General features: G+C 33.1%; 2 protein-coding genes across 5 annotated transcripts in view; one reads left to right on the forward strand and one right to left on the reverse strand.

Annotated features, from left to right (window-relative positions):
• On the reverse strand, nt 1–7,127 carry LOC129578501 (NADP-dependent malic enzyme). 4 transcript variants are annotated; one of them, XM_055467196.1, is made up of 8 exons: nt 6,873–7,127; nt 6,478–6,563; nt 5,002–5,347; nt 2,242–2,400; nt 1,385–1,960; nt 850–1,317; nt 491–785; nt 1–405 (listed from the first exon to the last, which is right to left on the reverse strand). In XM_055467196.1, exons 2-8 carry the CDS (start codon nt 6,534–6,536, stop codon nt 293–295), a joined length of 2,016 nt encoding a protein of 671 aa, XP_055323171.1. In that variant the 5' UTR covers nt 6,537–6,563; nt 6,873–7,127; the 3' UTR covers nt 1–292. The 4 variants fall into 4 exon arrangements, with proteins under 4 accessions (XP_055323171.1, XP_055323172.1, XP_055323173.1 ...); XM_055467197.1 differs by having other exon boundaries at nt 6,802–7,091; XM_055467198.1 differs by lacking the exon at nt 6,873–7,127 and having other exon boundaries at nt 6,478–6,572.
• Nucleotides 5,965–22,366, forward strand: part of LOC129578506 (protein hemingway) — a 26,256-nt gene continuing 9,854 nt past the window's right edge. The window contains exon 1 of the mRNA XM_055467207.1: nt 5,965–6,023. Within this exon, the coding sequence (XP_055323182.1) occupies nt 6,023 (1 nt within the window). The 5' untranslated portion in view covers nt 5,965–6,022. The remainder of the gene's footprint in view (nt 6,024–22,366) is intronic.

Consider the following 22,366-nt stretch of genomic DNA (forward strand, 5'->3'; position numbering starts at 1 on the left):
TTTTTACTTTTTTTACTTTTTTATTATTAATTGAAAATACCAATTTTGGACAAATAATATGTTACGGTTTTGGCTTTTGTAAAAAGATGGATTTTTGGAAATGAGTTCTGACCACCAAATAAAATTAAAGCACATTTACAAAAAAATAATAAATAATAATTAGGTTATGTTGAACTGTTCATCTGCAAAATATAAAGAACTTGAAGTCGTCTTCCTGAAGTCATTTGAATCAATTCAAAAGGCAATAATAATATTTTCAAAATTCGGGATAGAAATGTTATTTAAGAATATTTCATAGTTTCGGCCATGGATAAGTTACAGGAATCGCTGATGGATAGCTGAGATCGTACATCTGGGATTTGATGAATTCTTCTTTATTTGCTGGCTCACGAACGCTTGCCAATCCTAAGTCAAGAAATGGATGGATTTTTTATTTATTTAAATTATAAACATTTCAACGATATTTCGTTTTAATAAATTAACGACGTACCTTTCTCATATGCATAATTCATGACTGCAACAGCGATCGTCACAGAGCAATCACGAATGGTATCCAATGGTGGATACAAACTGCCCACATCTAAATCGGCATCAGTTACTAGGCTAGCCAATCGTTCAGCAGACACAAGAAATATGTCTTCAGGAATGGTCAACGCGCCAGCACAAATCACACCCAATGCGACCCCAGGGAAAATATAGGAATTGTTACCTTGGCCAGGATAATAGGTTTTACCCATATATTCGACTGGTGGAAATGGTGATCCTGATGCAAAAATACATTTTCCCTATTTTTGTTATTTAAAAAAAACGTTATCAAGTATAGATTGATCGAGTAGAGGAGTTCATTACATTTGTATAGGTATATGCATCCTCAGCTGTACATTCGGCTTTGCTAGTTGGATTTGAAAGAGCAAAAATCACGGGTTTGGCATTAAGTTCTGCCATTTTTGCCAATATTTCGGGAGTAAAAGCGCCTGGGATCGCGGCTGCACCAATTAATATAGTGGGCTTAATTTCATCGACTGCTTCAGTCAACGTATCCACAGGTTCATGTTCGTGGGCAAATTGAGCTTTATGTTCGTTAATACCCCCTTTTGGACGACCTTTCACAATCAATCCCTTACTATCAACAAGCCAAACACGTTTAACGGCATCATCTTCACTTAGACCTTCTTTGCGCATCGCCATTACACATAAATTTGCAATTCCGAGTGCAGCTTCACCAGCACCTTGGAATAGTATTGTATTTTCCTTTAATTTAGTACCAGTTGCTTTCAATGATGATAGAACACCCGCTAATGCCACTGAAGCCGTGCCCTATAAAACGCCAAAGAACAATTCTTAGTTATTGAAATATTAATAAAACTAATAACTACAGCATTACCTGGATATCATCATTGAATGTACAGTAGCTGCCTCTGTACTTATTCAATAGGGAAAATGCGTTGGCGTTGCCGAAGTCTTCGAATTGGATTAGGCAATTTTGACCGAAACGCCTCACAACTGCTTGCATGAATTCTTCCACAAAATCTTCGTATTCTTGACCAGTTACTCGTCTTTGACGCAGACCAATATACAGTGGATCATCTAAAATGCTTTGTGTGTTGGTTCCAACATCCAAAGTGATTGGCAAGCATTGATGGGGCTTTATTCCAGCCAAAGCAGTATATAAGGATAATTTTCCCACTGGAATTCCCATTCCATTGACTCCCAAATCACCTAATCCCAAAATGCGCTCTCCATCGGTTACAACAATCGCACGAACATCGGTTTCAGGCCAATTTTTCAAGATGTCATATACATGACCCTTGTCGTGGATTGTTATAAATAGACCTTTTGGGTATTGATAGATCAAACTATATTTTTGGCAAGCGAGACCGACTGTTGGTGTATAAACTAGTGGCATCATTCGACCGATATCCGATGCTAACACACGAAAGAATAAACGTTCATTGCGATCCTACAAATGTCCAAGAAACCATTATTAACTAAATTACTCCATTTCCGGGCATATTTAAAAAAAGAATTGGCGGATGTTTTGACTGTAGTTTCAACAATTGTTACTATAGAAATATCACAAATTCGACAATGCAAGCGACTTTGATCTTGTTATGAACCTATGTTAAATGAATCAATTTGTTATATTTTTTTATTGATAAAATGTCGATCAATTGTTAATAATTTATTCAATGAAAATTCTAATCAACACCGCAACCAATAAATGCAAAAAATTTAACTTACGTAGAGACCCATGAGATAGATGAATTTATCCAAGTCATTTTCATAACGATCTAGCAAAAGAACACAGTGTTTAACTTGTTCCTCTTCACTTTTCACTACAGCTGGCAAAAATCCATGGACTCCGAGCAATTGTCGTTCTTCCCGCGTAAAAGCCAAGCCCTAGAAATTTGTAATATGTGTTTATACCAAATTTCAATTATTCCAATGAATACTTTTTCTGATTCATCATTAAATTCAATGACTTGCTATACGGAGGTGGAGGTTGAATTATTTTTTATAATGTACCTATTTATGCGAATGTTCAATATAAGAAGAAATCAAAAGAAATATATAAAACGAGTAACAACATACGTGAAAACACTAAAACATCGAAATTCAATATTTTACATTTATTGACAGGTGGCTGTGTTTTCAATCTGATTTAAATTCAATGAAATATTAATAGTGTTTGAAATAATGTACACGTTAAGCGCGCATTTAAGCGCAAATTATTCGCATTTTTCGAATTTACACACTGTCACGATCTTGTTAATCTAGTGCTATTACTGAATGAATGTTTTTTTCTTCAAATGTACTGGAAAATTATTCAATGAGAATGATATTTTTGCCTGTATCAATTAAAAATCGCAAAGAAGACACAATCTTAATCATGTACTTTATAATGGCTCTTTATCTACGTTGTACAATGAAGTTGAATAGGATTTTGATAATGAACTTGAGCAACTCTATGATACGTGATCAACACGTGTACAATATTCACTTGTGTTTTTACGTGAAATGAATGTCAACAGTTAGAAAGCATTTTATTTTTTTCATGGAACCATTTGGCATTATTCTTGAATTACTCTTTCTGCAAAATAAATTGAGACAAGGTAATACAATCAAATTCAATTCAATTATTTATTCTGGCCAGCAGTACCCAGTTCAAAAAGCTTTTGACATTTGTACCATGCACGTTGTTCAAATGTTTGAAAGATCACACAGAAATACCAATGACATTGTGATCACTTTTACTTGATTTTGAGCTTCATTTAGCGTTAAAAATATGATAAATGATTGAATAACACGTGTCACCATAATAATTTTTCTTGCTAATAAATCTTAAATACTATTTGATGAAATTACATCACTACCAATTATGATTGATAGACGAGGTAAAATAACAAATTTAGAATATGATATTCATAAAAATTTTGAAAGTAAGGTAGCAAACATGAGGAAACTATGGTATTCTGTATAGTTATTCTGTATTCTTTTGATTTTATCAATTCAAACCTTACATTTTGTTTAGACTTCGACGTGTATGTATGTAATATAGAATTGCACAAACTAAAACAACAGGCCCGTTGATTTTAAATACCAATCAGTGCTGCCATGTTTACGTTTAAATGGTGACAATGTAGACACCTATAGCCAAATACATACTTACAAAATCTAACTAAAATTTCCAATCTAAATTGATTATTTAAATTGCTAATTATGTAACAATCAATTAGATTTTAATTAGCAATATTTGTCTGACATATTTCGTTACCGAAAATTATAAATAATTTACAAGCCCACCAGAATTAATCGATTTCTAACAATCAACCACATCTACACTACGATCAATATGATTACATCACGAAAAAGTTCATATACATTTTTAATGAGCTTAATTATTGCTTAATAATCACTTGAATTTATTGTGGTCAATACATGCCCATAACACATACATCTTCGTTTCGGGCATCAAAGTTAGATATTCTTGAGAAAATGTGATATGTTAGATACATAATTATTTATTGACCCAAATCTCAATGGAAATTCAAAGGTCTGAATTGTAATGTTTATAATGCATAAAAGACTCAAAATATTTTTCGGAAAATCCGCATAAAATTGTGCTCAATACACAAGAAAACACATATTCAAGAATATTCGTAAACTATTCTTTTTATCCTTTGGGTGGAAACCGCATCAAATTACATGCTTTCTGCGGTTTCCAAAAAGATGCATATCTTTGGTTGACCTTATTTTGAAATACAACCAACATAATTATAACTATGATCCATTTTATTACTTTCAAACGTTTTCGTATGACATACAATGTATGTTCTAAAAAAAATTCCACATTTAATCTACTGTTTATATGATGATCTGGTGGCAACAACATACTCAAAACCTATAAATATGATGGTGAATAATGACATTTAACTTTCGAATGAAAATAATCCGAATAGTTCTGGTTTGTTTTGGACTGAATGTACTTCCGTTGCCATATGGCAATTTTTAACTACCGACATGTTTTCTGATGATTATTTGATCAAAGTAATCCGGGTAAAATGGGATAATGAAAATACGTAATATATGAAAGAAAAATATTGTAGAATAGAACATTTGTGCATTCGCTTTTATGGCAAGAACAGAATAAAATCTATTTCAGTTCTCTGTGAAAGGTCAATAGTTCGTTGGACTTCTATTTTGACACTGAAACGTCATTGAAGACAATGGTTCTACTAAAATAATATGCACCAACCAACGAACAAACGATATTCAATTACTCGTATAAATCGTCCATATAATTTCAACACTTTTGTTTCAAATAGTGGAAATTATTAGAGTATATCCAATTTCATTTTCTATTAAGGTTATGTAGGAATGTTATTGTAAAAACTCAATTCAATTTTTGAAAAATGTTCAAATATGAATAAATTTCGTTTTAAACTGTTGTGATGACAGAAAAAATACGATTTAAAATTGCGTTTATCTTTCTTTTCATACCTTGTTGTAACGGGAAAAACGTAAACGATTCAGGCCGCTGATAGCTGATGCCACTTCTGAATCATTCCCCCAAAGTCCCAATCGATCACGGCAGTTGTGGTCAGAACTCATATTTCTCACGTCTGAATCAGCTGATTTCTCAAAACTCGTATTAACTGAATTATACTTGCTACAGTTGATGCGGCAGTAGTTGTTTACGTAGTTACTCTCACCAAATTCGGTTGCTGTTCCTTTCGACAGAGCGTACTCAACTGTGTCGAACGTATTTATGCGCTTGCTATTTGATTGCTTTGTCGAATGATGTGAATGTGGTTGTCGGTGCGCATGTGTACTGCATTCGTTGTGGCTTTGTGTATGATTGTATTGAATCCAAATATATATAAAAAATGCTAATACTGGGAATACTATCTATGTGCGTAAAACCACAGGCCGATAATGTTCAAATACGTTGACGTCTTTTTATAATAATTGTATAGGTTTAACACTACAATTGATGATAATTTGCTCTTGAATGCAACAAATGTCATAGCCATAGATTCTGAAGCCATTGGGGGCATTGAAAATTTCACTTTTCACCAAACATTTCCAGGAAAAAAATTGAATGCAGTGAAGCGAAAGGGTACACAATATCAATATATTCAAATTTGTCTATAAGTAAAGGGATATAAATTCTGAACAAAAATAAAAAGGAAAAATAGGTTTGAACCTACGTTTTTTCGAAATTCATATTTATGAGCGTTTGAATATGTTTGGATTTAAACTCAAATACTACGACTTCATTTAAAGTTGACTTATATGTTCAAATGAGACAACGATATTTAACAGGCTTTTATATTTTTTTTATAGCCTATTTTGTTTGGTAAAGCAGGTTTCTCCGGTAACCATTATATTGATCGATCGATCTATCTATCCATCTATCTATCTGTGTTTTCATTAGAAACATGCGTATTTCATTTTGAAAGTCTCTGATTTATATAACCATACCTTTGGGTGGATTGTTTTGTTACCATAATAAAATAAAAGTAATAGACATAGTTTATTTTCATTATGTTGTCCAACATTATCGTTAATTATCGCTCACTGTTCGTTGTTTGATTTAATTAATTTCGCATGCGTTCATATTGAAATCGGATTATTTAGAAGATTTTAAATCGAAATTGCGAATGGTATCAGTGTTAAACTTTGCTATTGATCAAAGATTATTATTTTTTTATTTATATTTAAAAAGTTTTTGGTATATATTATTGATATACGTGAACAATAAATGCCACGATCATTTCGGATACTGATCTGACCTTCTGGAATGATGGAATACTTTATATGAATTTCAAATTGAAATTTTCAATGTCAAAAGTATAAAAATCTAGAGTACATGTGTCACATGATGTAGAAGTGTTCAGTAATCGGTGAAAGTAATGATGCAAAAAAATTCAAACAAGATACATTTCAATTTGATATTCTAGAGATTATACTCACCCACAATTATTGTCACAATGTTTCGTAGCTTGGTTGTCAGAGCAAACGATATTTCCCATTGTTTGAATATTACTATTTTTTCGATTCTGTGAAATTTTAAATTATAATTGCCACTAAACGATAATAATAATATCGAGCAGAATAAGACATTTCGATTCCACAAAACATACTAACTCGAAGTGTACTCTTATTACCATCTTCGAATTTTTATGGATAGAAAGAAAAGTTAAGTTCATCCAAACTTCATGGGAATGTTCCACCATACGGAATGTGTTAGTAGGAATCGAAATATTTTTGCTCTGATATCAAACACAATTATATTACATTTTGGGATAGGTATTCTTGAATATGTGACTATTCAGCTTTTTTTACATAAATGTATTAATAACACGCACATTTATAAGAAAATTTCCGTTGAAGAAATTTCAGGTCAGAGAAAGACCTAGCTTTGCGATTAAATGACACGTGAAGAGTTTTGCATGACAACTTTTCGCCTGTTCACTAAACTGTTAATCAAAGTATTAAGTAACTTTATTTCACACTCTCTACGTTTCAAAGTCAAAGTAACAAAATCGAAAGGTAGTGTGTCTATATGAGTAAAGACTGAAATCTGAAAGTCAGTTTGATATAGTAAATTGCCTACTACTGCGTGCATAATGCAAATTGTCAATGAAACAAATAGAACCCAGTCGATCGAATATGATATAACGACGATTCCGCTCCAACTTCAACAATTATTTAATATTTTTCAATAGGTTCCTCCAAATAAATGAATGTTTGAGCGGTAAAATACAGTGTTTGGTCAAAGATAATTATCTAGATAAGTAAAGGTGTCCACGAACCGAAAATGTTAGTATTTTCGTTCGTTCGTTCGTAGAATTTAAATTTTGCGTAGTTCGTAGAAAATTATTTGTTTGTTCGTTCGTTTGTTCGCTTGTTTGCAAAAGATATTAAAGAAGTGCAAAAAAGCATGAAAAACGCTATTCAATGGTTTTTCAGTTTTAAAAGCCTACAAATAATTGAGTTAATAAAAGAAAATGAGTTTTTACGTGGAGAAATTGTATTTGGAATTGTTTATCCGGTGTTTAGAACTTTGAATTTATCAATATGCGATATTGAAAATATGCGCTTCAGGCATTTTGATAAATTCAGAGTTCTAAACATCGGATAAACAATTCCAAATACAATTTTTCCATGTGAATACTCATTTTCTTTTAACTCAATTATTTTTAGACTTTTAAAACTGAAAAACGATTCAATAACGTTTTTCACGCTAGTTTGCATGAAAATTATACTTCTTCAATATCTTTTGCGAACAAGCGAACGAACGATCGAACAAAAGTGGAAACTAATTTTTTTCCGAACAGTGTTCGTTCGTTCGCAGAACAAAAATAGATTCTGCGAACGAACTAACGACGTGGACAGATCTATAGATAAGATAAAAGATAATATCTTTTATCAAGATAAATTAATTTCAGAAATTCGATAAAATATTTGTATTTTCCTATTTTGTATTTGTATTTTACTTGCCAAAAAACTGGCTGAATATTTAGTTTTGCAGGAAAATGACTCCAAGAGTCATGAAAAACCTGATCAAAGATTTGAAGATTTTTGTACAATATAGGGTACACCCCTATAGTCTCAGTCATTAAACGTCCAACCAACAACGAAATAAAATTGTGCAAATATGCCTATGGCATACAAGACAACAAAATTGCCTTCTTTCGGTGGGTCAAACTCGAATTAGAAGATAAATGTTTTGTTTTTCGTTTTCAATTGGACAATTGAACAAGTGCGTTCGTAAAGTGAGCGCATTCACGTCTGTGCTCAGGTTTTGAACGAATTTCATTCTGTAAATGATGTTGTTAGTGTAATACTACCCCCGCGATCAACTTTGCAATTTCCCACTACATTGTTTACCGCCTCTACTGGCCTTTCATTTATGTATTCATATCAGATGAAAAACCTCTAGACGAGGTTAAAATGGAGTGACGCTCCTGTGCGTGGATTCACCACTCAAAAAGACTGATATCATTTTGAGTGACGCTAGGACGCTGTATTATCTCTGGATACGAAGTTCAAAAGTATTTTTCGCATTCACCAGTGTTTGGACAAAGAATTATCTAGATAAGATAAAATAAGATAAGATAAGATTATATCTTTTATCTTATCTAGATTAATTTCAGAAAGTCGTCAAAATATCTTATCTTTATCTTATTTTTTACACGTTATCTTATCTTTTTTGAAGATAAATTAGTCAATAAAAAATTTCAAAGGGAGAGAAAAAATTGCCATTGGATAAAGAACGAAAGAAAAATTGCAAGAAGAAACGTTCAGAAATTGTAAAAAATATCAAAAAATCAAATTTATTTCGTGCATTTTGAGAATAAACAACGCAAAAAATATCGAAAGAAATATTTTTTGAGATTTTTACGCAATTTTTTCGGTTTTTTCTTTAGAAAAAACAACCAAGAATTATCTCATTTTTTATCTGAAGATAATTGAAGATAATCTTATCTTTTTTATAAAAGATAAGATAAGATCTTATCTTTATCTAGATTAAAACACAAAAATTAGGTCTTATCTGGTTTTTATCTAGATAAAATTCATCTATCTAAATTAAACACTGGCATTCACTATTGTGGAAATTTATCCACGGCAAAAAAATTGAAAACTTGATTTGAAAACTAAAATCAAAAGTCGTGACGCGATATTTTTCCTTTCATCAAAAGTTTAATGCTCTTCACGATAAAGAAATAAAATCCGCCAGATAATTACGAATTCACGGAGATATTTTGAGGCAAACATGAAAAATGTAGCTAAAATTAATAATGTTTTCACAATTTTCAGTTCCATAACTTTTAGACCACTGAATCGATTTCAATTTTCTATGGCACATTCAAAAGCTAGAGTCTTTTAGTTTCCAGAGCCATTCTTACTTTGGTGCTACCCCACTCAAAAACAATTTTACAGATAATAATATGAAACCGTGTTAGCTTTTATCATAACATTTGCATGCATTAAATGCAAAAAATTGCATCTTCTGATAAAGATTACTGCTTCTTTGATCGTCCAGTAGCTTTGAAATCCTTGCTCTGAATATGCTTGCTTTCGGTGTTGTCGCCCCTTCCGCCTTATTCTAAGCTACGGCATCACGTTTTGCTTTCTCTTCCCTTAATTCCGCAAGTCTTTCAGGTGATTTAAGAATCGAACTTTTGATAGAGGAAGGTCAATGATGTTTTGATGGACGGTGTTGCTGGTCTCTATGGATCAAATCCCTTGGATTAATTAATTATGTTCCGAACATATGGAAAATTACCAGAAAAATATCAAAAATGATCAGAAGAATATTCAAAATGATCAGAAACTTTTTTTATTAATTTGATCAGAAAAAAACCTAATATTATCAGAAAAATTTGGATATTAGCCGAAAAATATTTAAAATGATCAGAAATCTTTTTTCAAAATTTATCAGAAAAAAAAGTACAATGATCAGAAGTATATTTAAAATTATCAGAAACCCTTTTCGTAACTTGATCAGAAAAATATAGAATTTATCAGAAACATATCGAAAATTAACAGAGAATTTTTCGAAATATGATCAGAAAGAAATATATTTTTATCATAAAAATATCCGAAAATGACCAGAATAAATTCGCATTTTGACCAGAAAACTTAATAGTTTTACCATGAGTTACATTACCTATTTTTGTGCTGTTCTTACCTTTTGGCTCTTTATTTTATTTGTACAAATGTACAATCTGATATGAACACATGGTTCATAAAATCATTTGTCGTCAATTAAACATAAAAGAAAAAATTAAAAGTGGACAAAAATCTCAAACAGGAGATTTTTATGAACAAATAGTCAGAATAAGGGGTCATACGAAAGTGCCGACGGACACGGACGGACGGACACTTTTTAATTTTTTTAAGAGTTATTTGGAACGGACGGACACCGGAAAAAAAAATTTCTTGTCCGCTCAGAGAAAATTTAGCGGAACAATGATTCCGATTTATCGGCATTAAAACCAATCGGAATGATAAATCAGAATAAGTGTTCCGAGATTCCGATTTATCAGAATTCTTCAATGTAAATTACTTATTAAAAAATTTTGGTTGGAAAATTTTCGGAAAAGCGCTACTGTGGAAAATCGGGAAATCGGTATATTTTTCTGGAGAATATCCATTTTTTTCTGATCCGTTTATGAAACGATTTCGGATATTTTTAAATATAGTTCTGTTCATTGTAGTTTTTTTTCTGATCAATTTTGAAAAAAGATTTCTGATCATTTTAGATATTTATCGGCTTATTTCCAAATTTTTCTGATCATATTAGGTTTTTTTCTGATCAAACTAATAAAAAAAGTTTCTGATCATTTTGAATATTTTTCGGATACTTTGCAAATTTTTCGGATCAAATTTGTAAAAAAAGTTTCTGATCATTTTAAATATTTTTCGGATCATTTTCGAAATTTGAGGATCAAAATTAAATGAGCCAAATCCCTTTGGGATACTTTTTAATATCTTAAAATATGATATTTTATCACCAAAATAACTTTTCAGTCCAATAGAGAAAAAAATGTTGGGTGGTCCATCTTGGACGGTAGGCTTAGTGTTGGCTTCGAACGTTCGTCCTAAAACACAAATTTAAAAAAAAATTGCATGTTCGTTCGTTCGTTTGGAAATTATGGCTTGTTCGACCGTTCGTTTGTTTTAACATTTCAAATACATAGGAAGCAAATTGAATTTCGATTTCTTTGGGTAAGACTGAAGGTACAACATGTTTTACTATAATAATTATTACCGATCTTATTACTGAGTAATAAGTAATTACTGAAATAATAATTATTACCCATAAGTTAATCTTCATACTTAAGGTGGCTTAAGTACGTACTTAAGTCTCTTACTCAAGCGTAAGTATGCTAAGTGTGTACTTAAGGTACCTTATGAAGCTTAACTTATGGGTAATAATTATTATTTTAGTAATTACTTAGAAATAAGATCGGTAATATATATTACAGTAAAACATGTTGTACCTTCAGTCTTACCCAAATAAATCGAAATTCAATTTACTTCCTATGTATTTTAAATGTAAAAAAATGGTTGATAGGAAAGTTCTTGACCAAAATGGGAAATTGTCTGACCAAAATGGGAAAATGTTTGACCAAAAACCGGAAAATGTTTGACCAAAATGGGAAAATGTTTGACGAAAATCGGAAAATGCTTGACCAAAGTGGTGGGAAATTGTCTAACCGAAATGGGAAAATGTTTGACCAACCAAAAATAACTGGAATTTTTCATTCGCATATTGCGAAATGGTCTATATTGCATTCAAAATTTTAGAGATTCTATTATGAGCTGAATCTACTTCGAATTGAATATGTGTAAATCGCTATCTCAGTTTGGTGTTAGAGTAATGACGTGGCATAGTGTGAGGTGTTTTCAAGCAATGCAAAGATAAACGGTTTCGTGGTTCATATCACAATCGAATCCGATGGAGAACGAAAGTTCCCAACGATTCGATGACTGAAAGAAATTTTAGCATGGAAAAAATACGCTGTTCCAACGACCACAGTGAAAAAAATGGTCATTCATTTCATAATACAATTTCTAAAATTGTGAATAAAAATAACTGTAATTTATCACAGGTTTTACATAATTTAACTTGAAAACTATTCATAGTTCACAATATTTCAATATGGTATTCGTTTGAATACTTGAGCAAATCTAAGGAAAATATTGAGCATTTTAATAAACTTTACCGCTGAACGAGAATGCACTATGAAATTTATTATGTATATTAATAGATGTTAACCAAAGAATATTTTTTTAAAATTATATAGTACAATGTATTGTAGTTCGTTGGATGGGAGGAGGAAAATTATGATTAATTATATTATTTATGTTGTGAGAGAGGTAGGAGGATTTAATTTTTTTAGCAGAAATGGCGCGGCGTGATTTCTGCTCCAACAGTATTTTGTCTGGGATATACCCTGACTGAGTTTCCGCCACTAAAGAAGGATTCTCTATTCTAATTCACATTCTTTTTTTTATTATTATCATTATTATTCTGCACCATACAGCGTTTCTTCGCCAGAGGTGGTTTATTTGATATGAATATTCTTTTATATATATACATTATATTACATTAACGGCCAATTTATGTTGTTCGGGATAAATTTAATCCGAGGGGTAAAATGGATTTTCGTCAGAAAACCAAATTTTTAGCTAAAATTTATACCTATCACATAGGAAATTGATGCCAAACTCCATTCCGGCTATTAATAGTGTTAAAAGTATTCCAAATATTTTTTCACACCAAGATATTTGAAAAAAAATTTATACCGAGCGGTAAAAATCCGAGAGGTAACAAAAAACGTATGACCCAAAAAATACAATATTTGCACTGAAACTTCAATTTTTTGCTTAAATTCGCTGCTTTTGTATCATAAATTTTGATATTAAAAACATTTCGAATCAATTTTTGATTATAATAAAAATCACACTCCATCACCTTGTTATAAAATTTGTTGTTAAAAGCTCAAGCTCGTGGTAAAAATCCAAGGGGTAAAAAAATGTAAAAATTATTTTAATCGAAAACTGATTCGAAATGTCATTATTATCAAAATTTATGACGAGAATTTAAGCAAAAAATTGAAGTTTCGGTGCAAATATTGTATTTTTTGGGTCATACATCTTTTGTTACCTCTCGGATTTTTACCCCTCGGGATATTTTTTTTTTTCAAATATCTTGGTGTGAAAAAATATTTGAAATACTTTCAACATTATTAATAGCCGGAATGAAGTTTAGCATCAATTTCCTATGTGATAGGTATAAATTTTATCGAAAAATTTGGTCTTCTGACGAAAATCCATTTTACCCCTCGGATTAAATTTATCCCGAACAATATAAATTGGCCGTAATTGAATTGCTATATTTGCATAAAATTAATTACTCTCTCCAAAATCTATTTCTTTTAAAATATTCATTAATTCTCTGTTTAACAGTATTTTTACTCGTGTTAAAATCAATTAAAAAAGCATCACAGACTGGAGTAGAAACATTATGATAATTCTTATTTTCCTTATGAGTTAAAGGTGGCTTAATTGGCACAAACTTGTCATAAAAATCATTCTTAGCATTTTTTACCCATTTTTCCGCGCCACAATTGAATGCATTTATACAAAATATTATTATATGACACGAACACATCGAGAATTCAGAATGGAATCAAAAAATATATTCAATTTTTTTAACAAATTCACATTTTTTAAAGTAAAATTCGGTTGGTCAAGCATTTTCCGATTTTCGTCAAACATTTTCCGATTTTCGTCAAACATTTCTCCATTTCGGTCAGACAATTTCCCACCACTTTGGTCAAGCATTTTCCGATTTTCGTCAAGCATTTTCCGATTTTCGTCAAACATTTTCCGATTTTGGTCAGACACTTTCCCATTTTGGTCAAGCAAAATCAATTTTACCAAAAAAAAACAAACGGTCGAACAAGCCATAATTTCCGAACGAACATGCAATTTTTTTCAACTTTCGAAATTCGAACGAACAAAATATTTTTTTTATGTTTTCGAACGGTCGAACAAATGTTCGAAAGTGTTCGACGGCCAACACTAGGTAGACTAATCATAACCAAATAAAACGAATTACATACGTAATCCAAACTTTTCCGCTCCGCAGCAATTTAGTTTACCTCCCGCTTAATGTTTAACCAAAATTTCAATAGACCCTTTTTTCGTAGCATTTTTGACCTTAAAATGTAACTATTTCGACCATTTTCCATACAAAAATGTCATTTTCGAACAAAATTTCAAGAAATGTTGATTTCGGACCAAATTTATGGTCAAGTAGGTGTTCGGTTGTTCGAAGGCTCCCATTATTCTTGCAAAAAAATATCATTTTGCTTTGACCAAAACCCTAAAAAATGGCTTTCTGTGTGATTTTTCATACAAAAGTCTATTTTTCGAGGAAAATTTCAAGAAATGTCGATTTTGGACCAAATTTATGGGCAAGTAGGTGTTCGGTTGTTCACAGACTCCCATTATTTTTGCAAAAAAATGGCAGTTTGCCTTGATCGAAACCCTGAAAAATGGCTTTTCGGGTACTTCCCGTACAAAAGTGTCATTTTTCAAGGTTTTTCAGGTCCTCAGTCGGAGGCTTATGGTACGAAATTGGTAAATCAGAATGGGCTCAAAATCAATGCGAAACTTTGTCTCGACATGCCAAATATTTTGGCTCTTACAGCTCTCAATTATCTTGTCAACTTTTTGAGATAATCGGCGAACAAAAAACTCGGACGCGGACGCGAACGCGAACGACGCCATACGCACATCGCTATTTTGCACATATTTCATAGTAAACAACATGTTTTTGGGGGTAGATAGGTCTTGATCGATACGATTTGATCCCATCTACATTGCCTAGTGTACAGATATGTGCTTTTTCAAGTTTGGCGTGACGTTATAGTGGTCCGAAAGAGGAGATGTCATGAAATTTTGGCTAGTAAAACCAATACTTTTCCTAACAAACAAGTTTGCGGAAAAGTAAAAACACAATTTTTTTATGACAACACAAAAAGTCAGCGGCGTAGCCAAGGAGGGGGTTCAAACCCCCCCGAAATCCGGTTTTTTTTTCGCTCGCGCCACTGATACAAATTTTTTCGCCAAATATATTATTTTATTTTTATTTTTATTTTTATTGATTTATAATGGTGTTGAAAACAGGAAAAATCCCAATAACATTCTTCACCTATGAGTTCTGATCACATTTCTGTTGACTTTCAATTTTACATTTTCTAATTACTTTTTGGCAATATATTACTAATAGTAAAAAGCAAAAAGAAAAAATAGTATAATTATTTAATTTAAAATTAATAAGTTGTAAAAAATAAGAATTGATTATAATTTTAAATTCGATTGCAAGTAAATTATCTCAACTGATGCAGTTAAAACATTGCCCTATTATATTGCTATTTGCATCAATTACTTTAATATTTCAACTTTGACTGAAGTTGCTCATTATTTTATTTTTAAACAGTTCATAGTTTGCATCAAGAATATTAGTTGCTTTGAATTTTCTTTCGTATAGTAACTGCGTTCTAGTCACAGGATTTCTGTGGAGCCCATAATCATTATTTGTAGGTTGAGGATTGAAAAGTATGTTCGATCTATTCGACCGTCGGCTTATTCTGAAGTACGGTCTAGAATGTGAGCAATAGTTCCGGTTGTGTACTAATTTATGTAGTAAGCATGCATCAAAGTATTCCCTTCTCATTTCCAGTTCTAACATATTTAAGTATTTGATGCGATTGGTATATGATTGAGGATTTTGTCTGAGTTTAAAGAAAACAATTCTAGTGTATTTCCTTTGAACTCTTTCAATTTTCTCTTTATGATTGATCTGATAGGGATTCCACACCGCAGTGTTGTATTCCAATCTAGATCTCACCAAAGAATTGTATAAATACTTTAGGCATGTCAGGTCCTGGAAACCGGCTGTTGCTCTCATTATGAATCCCAACATGCTGTTAGATTTTTTTACGATTGAGTTTATATGTTCATCGAATTTGAGTTTGTCATCAAAGATGACTCCCAGATCTTTGACAGAACTGCACTGAGTGAGCGGAGTGGTATTCATAGTATACAGCGGTTGAGATGGAACGGTTTTGTTTGAAAAGATCACCACGTGACATTTTTCAATGTTTAAAAGTAATTTGTTGACTACACTCCACTCGTGCAGTCTATCGATGTCGTTTTGAAGTCTGTCAGCATCTACTTGAGATTTTACTTTGATATAAATTTTTAGATCATCAGCGAATAGGAGAAACTCACATTTTAGGATATGACTAAGGTCATTGATGAAAATGTTGAATAAAATTGGTCCCAGAACTGAGCCCTGAGGAACCCCCGAAGTTGGTTCAAATGTTAATGATTTATCACCATTGAAGGTGACATACATTCGCCTATTAGTAAGATATGATCTGAACCAGCCTATGAGTTTTGTGTCAATACCAAAGTTTGCCAGTTTAGACAAAAGAATTTCGTGGTCAACAGTATCGAATGCTTTGGAGAAATCGGTGTATGCGGCATGCACTTCACACTTTTCATCCAAGGCATTTGACACATAGCTTACGTACTCAATCAGATTTGTATTGGTTGACTTATTTCTCATAAACCCATGTTGCCTAGGTGTGATTTGATCTTCAACCATTGATATCAGGTGTAAGTTAACGATTTTTTCGAAGACAATAGCTATAGAATTAGACATACAAATTGGTCTATAGTTCGATACCAATGACTCATCACCTTTCTTGAAAATTGGTGTCACGAATGACGTTTTGAATTCATCTGGATAGATGCCTGACCGGAGTGATCGGTTGAAAATCATTGAAAGTGGTATTGAAATTTGCTTACAAGTCTGTCTCAGGAAATAATTGGGAATGCCATCTGGTCCGCCGTTCTTATTTAAGTCAACTTTATCGATAATTGTTTCAACATCAACAGGTGTGATGTGGAATGATTGATCGGTATTTGAATGAACGGTATTGGTGATGTTGATTGAACGGTCTGATGAACGGTTGCTGTAAGTTGACTTGAAATAAGTGGCAAACAGTTCACAAATTTCCCCGGGTCTTGAGACTATGACATTGTTATACTTAAATGATGATGGGTAGCTATTTGTTTGTTTCTTTCTCTTAGTGAATGCCCAGAACAGTTTTATGTTTGATTTGATATTTGCTTGGAGGTTATTTAAGTAATTACTGTAATACTGTTCAATTTTCAGTTTACATTCCTTTCTAAGATCAGAGAAAAACTGATAATCACTGTCCAGAGCGGTTCTCTTCCACTTAAGTCGAGCCTTATCTTTCTTTTTTAATTTACTTCTTAAATCAAAGTCAAACCAGAAGGGGTACTTAGATTTCCTCCCGTAAAGGGTATGTTTCTGAATAATGCGATTAAGTATGAAATAGAATTGTATCATTGCTAAGGCAAAGGGTAAATTGTCAATGAATCGCCAGTCAATAACATCCAATTCTCCACAAATTGCCTCATAGTTGGCATGTCTGAACTTGAATTTTCTGTGGTTTACCACAGGAAGAAATTTTAATTTAATATCGATTATGATTTCTAGTGGTGGATGATATGTGTCTGGTTCAACAAGCGATTCCCTTGCCTTTGATACTTGAATTGCTCTATGTGGATCGGGGGAAAGAACCAAATCGAGTATATTTGTCTCCTCATTGTCGTAGTATACCTGATTGAATTGTTTGAAATTGCCAAAGCTGATGAGATTGAGAACCTCATGTGCGTTTGCATTGTTTGTGTCTAAGGACGGGACCAGAATGCCTCATCCCCGACATTCCATTTAATCATTGATACATTGAAGTCACCCAGTATGAGGACACGATCAGATGGATTTATCAATGCCAAATTATCCTTGACCTTTTCAGAAAAGGCAACATACAGATGGGTATTACTAGGCATTGGCGATATGTATACTGTGCAAATGTACAAAAAATTATCTGAACCTTCGAGTTTGACTTGGATCCAGACATCCTCAACAAAGTTGATATTTGTTTCGAAGTCATATCTCCTAATTGAATCGATTGAGGGCTTATGCAAAATCCAACAACCACCTCCTCTAGTGGTGCCAGTTGCCTCGTAATTTCTGTCTCTACGGTGGGAAATATAGTTATTGGAAATATATTCGTTTGAATAAAAATCAGAATTAAGCCACGTTTCGGTCAAACACACAAAATGAGCCTTAATGTTTAAAAGGTTCGTGAAGAATTTCTTTGTTTTGGTTCTCAGTCCTCTCAAATTCTGATAAAAGAGCAGCGCCGCTATGATATCGTCGAATGATAACGACGAAGCCATGATAAACGAAGAAAATTCAAAGCAAATCGATGAATCAATGAGAAAAAAAAGCAAAAAAGCAAAATAATTACCTTATTTAAAAAAAAAAAAAAAAAGTTAGCAAGATGAAATGATTTTAATGAAATATTTGATAATGATAATTTGGTTCGAATCAAAATGGTTTCAATTAACAATGAGCAGTTCAATCAAAATTATATTTACAGGTCATTTCACTGTGCTGGTTGCTTATCTCCGTCTCTTGTCATTCGATAGCCGTGGACTCATGGAGTCTGGCTTGGACCTCTTTGTAGTTGACTTCATTCCTTCGGTTAGTTTCGCCATTGCCGCCATAGAACGAACGACTGTTGGTTTGTCGCTTTCGGTTTTCTTAACAAGGCATCCATTAGCCGCAATCCAACACGAGTGAATCGTTTGTTCGCGCACTCCCTGACGTCCAACAGCCAAAAGACGAGCGAAGAATGGTGTAATGTGATTATTGATGAAAATTTGCTTTTTTCGCTGGTCGTCGGCGCATTGTGCTACATCACCAAGTACAACATTCTTCTTCGCCTTTGATTCCAACGCTGATAGCTTTTTGTTGAAATCGCTGAACTTCACCACGATTGTGCTCATTTGAGCAGATTTCCCAATCGTACGGTATACACCAGTGAAGTCAGATGGCACAAAGTTCAATCCAAATGCTTTGAAGATAGTCAGTGCAACATTGGTGACGTCTTCGTTATCCGTTTTCGGAAAACCGCATATGTTCACGTTGTTTTTCAACTTTTGTTGTTTGTCCAGCTCTTTATCGTACGCAACAGCGTCAACCTTGCTTTCCATGTCATCCAATCGGCTAGTAACAGCAACTACATTTTGTTTGTTCGATTTCAGCTCAGCATTGATTGCTTCGAATTTACCGTCCAGTGACTTCTTCATCGTTGCGATTTCATCGGTAGTGTTTTGGTTTTGCCCTTTGATGTCCGATAAAATGGATAAAAGTTGATCATGTTTTGCGTCGGCATTTTTCTTGTTACGTTTTGCGTCGGCATTTTTCTTGTTACGTTTTCCATCGACATTGGTGGTGTTTGCATTCACGGCGTTCGATTTGGTCGTCTGATTTGATGCTTTCGCTTTACTTGAACTGCAGGCACGATGGTTTTTTCCTCTGTCTGTCGGTTCACTCGATTTAACGGACGTTAAATCTATTTTTGGTGCTTCTTCATCACTCAGGAGAAGGGAGTCATCGTCTTCAATAACCATTTTTGCTTCCGAATTTGCCATTTCGATGGTGATATTTTAATTCGACGGGATGATGAGAGAGAGAAAAAAAACAACCAGCACTGAATGACACACGATGTTTGGTTATGTCATTGAGTCATTGTTGACAATTCACCGGCGAAAAACGGGCGAAATGATACAGCCCTGCACGCTGAATAACTCTTCTTCTTTACTCTCTTCTTTTTATTTCAATCACTTCTTTTTTCAATTGACGATAAACAAGATATTTCACTCTTTGCCGACTAAACTTCAATTTTTCCGAGGCCTTTTCGGTTTATTCTATTATTCGAAAGTGTTTTGACTTCGATAGAGCGAGTATTTATTTTGAAATTTATAATTTACTTGCTGCAGCAATTATAGCGTGTGATTTGGTGCGTTGACGTTTCTCTTTTTCCCAACCTGTTTAAAAAATTTAACCCTCTAATGCATTAATTTTTCCCAGGGCTGGGAGTACTGGCACTTGGTTGATTTTTGGCCATCGATAATTAAAAAAATATTCATAATCCTGGATTCCTCATGGTTTAGTCAGAAAATGCGATTGACATTAATCAGAGAACAATCAAATCCATTGTTTAAAAGTATCAAAAATTTGTCTAATTTGAAGTTCCAATAATTTATTTTGTCAAATTTTTGTTTTTGCACACATTTTTGTTTATAACTTTACAATCACACTACATAGACAAATATTGCCAAAGACAAAGATAAAGAAGGAACATTTACAAATAAAAATTCTTTTGAAACAATGTGATCCGATGTACGGTTTACGTTCTACAGGCGTTCAAATGTTGCCCGTCTAGAGGCGGTTGTATGCATTAGACGGTTAATTCCATTTGCCTTGAAGTTTCATATAATTTTGATTGAATTTTATGTCCAGAGATGGGTGAATGTTGAACATAGTTCGATTTTCGTAAATCAGATACAGTGCGTCCCACTTAATAGGGTACGGCATATTTTGAATAAAAAACAGGATTTTTTTAATTTCTCTTTTTATATGTTTTTGTTGGACCTTTGGCTATTCCCCCAACAATTCAATACTTGATCCATTCGCCTCGTTTTTCGATTACACGCGCACAACGTGAAGGCATAATTTGGCTCAAATTTCGAGCATAATCGTCGGAAAACCCTTTCCACTGGCGCTGAATAAACAAACTGAGCTGGTTCAAATTGCTGAAGCGTTTGCCTTTGAGTCTTGCCTTCACATGACGACGTACTTAAGCAAAAAATGCAATGCCAATGAATGAACAAACATAATGCATTATTTTAAACTTATTCATTATGACTGTATTGAATACAGTAAAATCAAATAACTGCTTTGCATAATTTTTTAAATGAAATTTGTTCTGAAATTGAAAAAATTTGTCTATTTTGATAAGTTGTGTTCAGTGTCGGCGATACTGTGTCGCAATCGATTGAAAATAACTAATAATATTTGACGGCGTACTTTAAAGTGGAAATGTCAGCCAACATCGAAATTCTCCAGGTTCTTTTTTGTATGCAAGTAAATTGTTTTTTATTGGAATGATTGATTTTATAGGATTGTACGCGTACATGCAAATCAAAGTTCTGAAAAATCAAATATCTCAGTCCGTTTATTGTATATTGGACAAAGTGACCGGAAAAGAAAAAAAAGTTTAGAATCGATTTCGTGCATTCTACAAATTTTTTGTTGCAAATATTGACTAAAATGTATTCCTACGAATGATTCATGAATTCTTCAGAAATTTGGTCCAATGCACGGAAATAAACGAACGAAATCATTTTGTGGTTTTACGTCCCATTTTATGAAACCTTTTTTTTTCAATGTAAAATTTTTTTTCAGTTGGTGTGGAATCGTCGAAATTCAATGTACTCAATATGTATAGGTGCTTAATGAGAAGATAATCGTATTTTTCCGTCAGCTAGACACAATGAGTGACATTGTTCGATGTACACTTATCATTAAGACCTCAGAATTTCCTAAGTTGGTATGAAATGTGTAATTACTTAACTGGTGTGTTTCTCTTCAAATACAATCATCAATGATGCAAACTTACATACACATATATAATTCACATTGTAAACGAATTGAATGCGTATTTTAACGCCATCTAGTAACGCAAAGAGAACTATTGAGAAATGTATGTAAAACCACTCAGAACGCTTCTACCACACGTGTGCAAGGGGGGGGGGGGGGTTGTAAAATTTGGAAGCCAGATTTAAGGTATGGAGAGAGCATTGACGACTCTAGGATTGACATGTTGATAGGCCAACTTTTTTTTTGCTATCTATTGGCATCATCAATTTTCCGCCCTGACCCCTCCTTGTTGCCAAAGGGAGGGTGCTTTGGGTGAAAAATCGTGTTTTCCATTCGAGATGTTTCCTTAGAGACGCGATTTAAGGCTCTGAGAGTGGTTTTAGCCCCCCAAACCCCCCCTATGTTCAGAGACTCGATTTTGACGGACTATCGTTTGGCATCATTATTTTTGCCACCTGACCCTCCCCCACCCTCTAAATAAGGGTATCCAATGAAAATTCGTTTTTTTTCTTTTCGAACCCATATTTAAGGGTTAGGGAGGGCATTCGACCCCTGGTGCCCTCCATGTTCATAGTCTCGTTTTTTATGCTCTATCGACTGTCATCATTAGTTTTCCCATGTGACCCAATAGGGTATGGTAACTAATTATATGTATTTTTTTCCTCGATTTTTTATTTTGTATGGAAGTCCGGATTTTTTATATATAGCCAAATTTTTGACAAAAAC

This window comes from Sitodiplosis mosellana, unplaced genomic scaffold (assembly GCF_009176505.1).
Source record: "Sitodiplosis mosellana isolate CC-2019 unplaced genomic scaffold, AAFC_SMos_1.0 Smas_scaffold_6226, whole genome shotgun sequence".
Classification (NCBI taxonomy): Eukaryota; Metazoa; Arthropoda; class Insecta; order Diptera; family Cecidomyiidae; genus Sitodiplosis; species Sitodiplosis mosellana.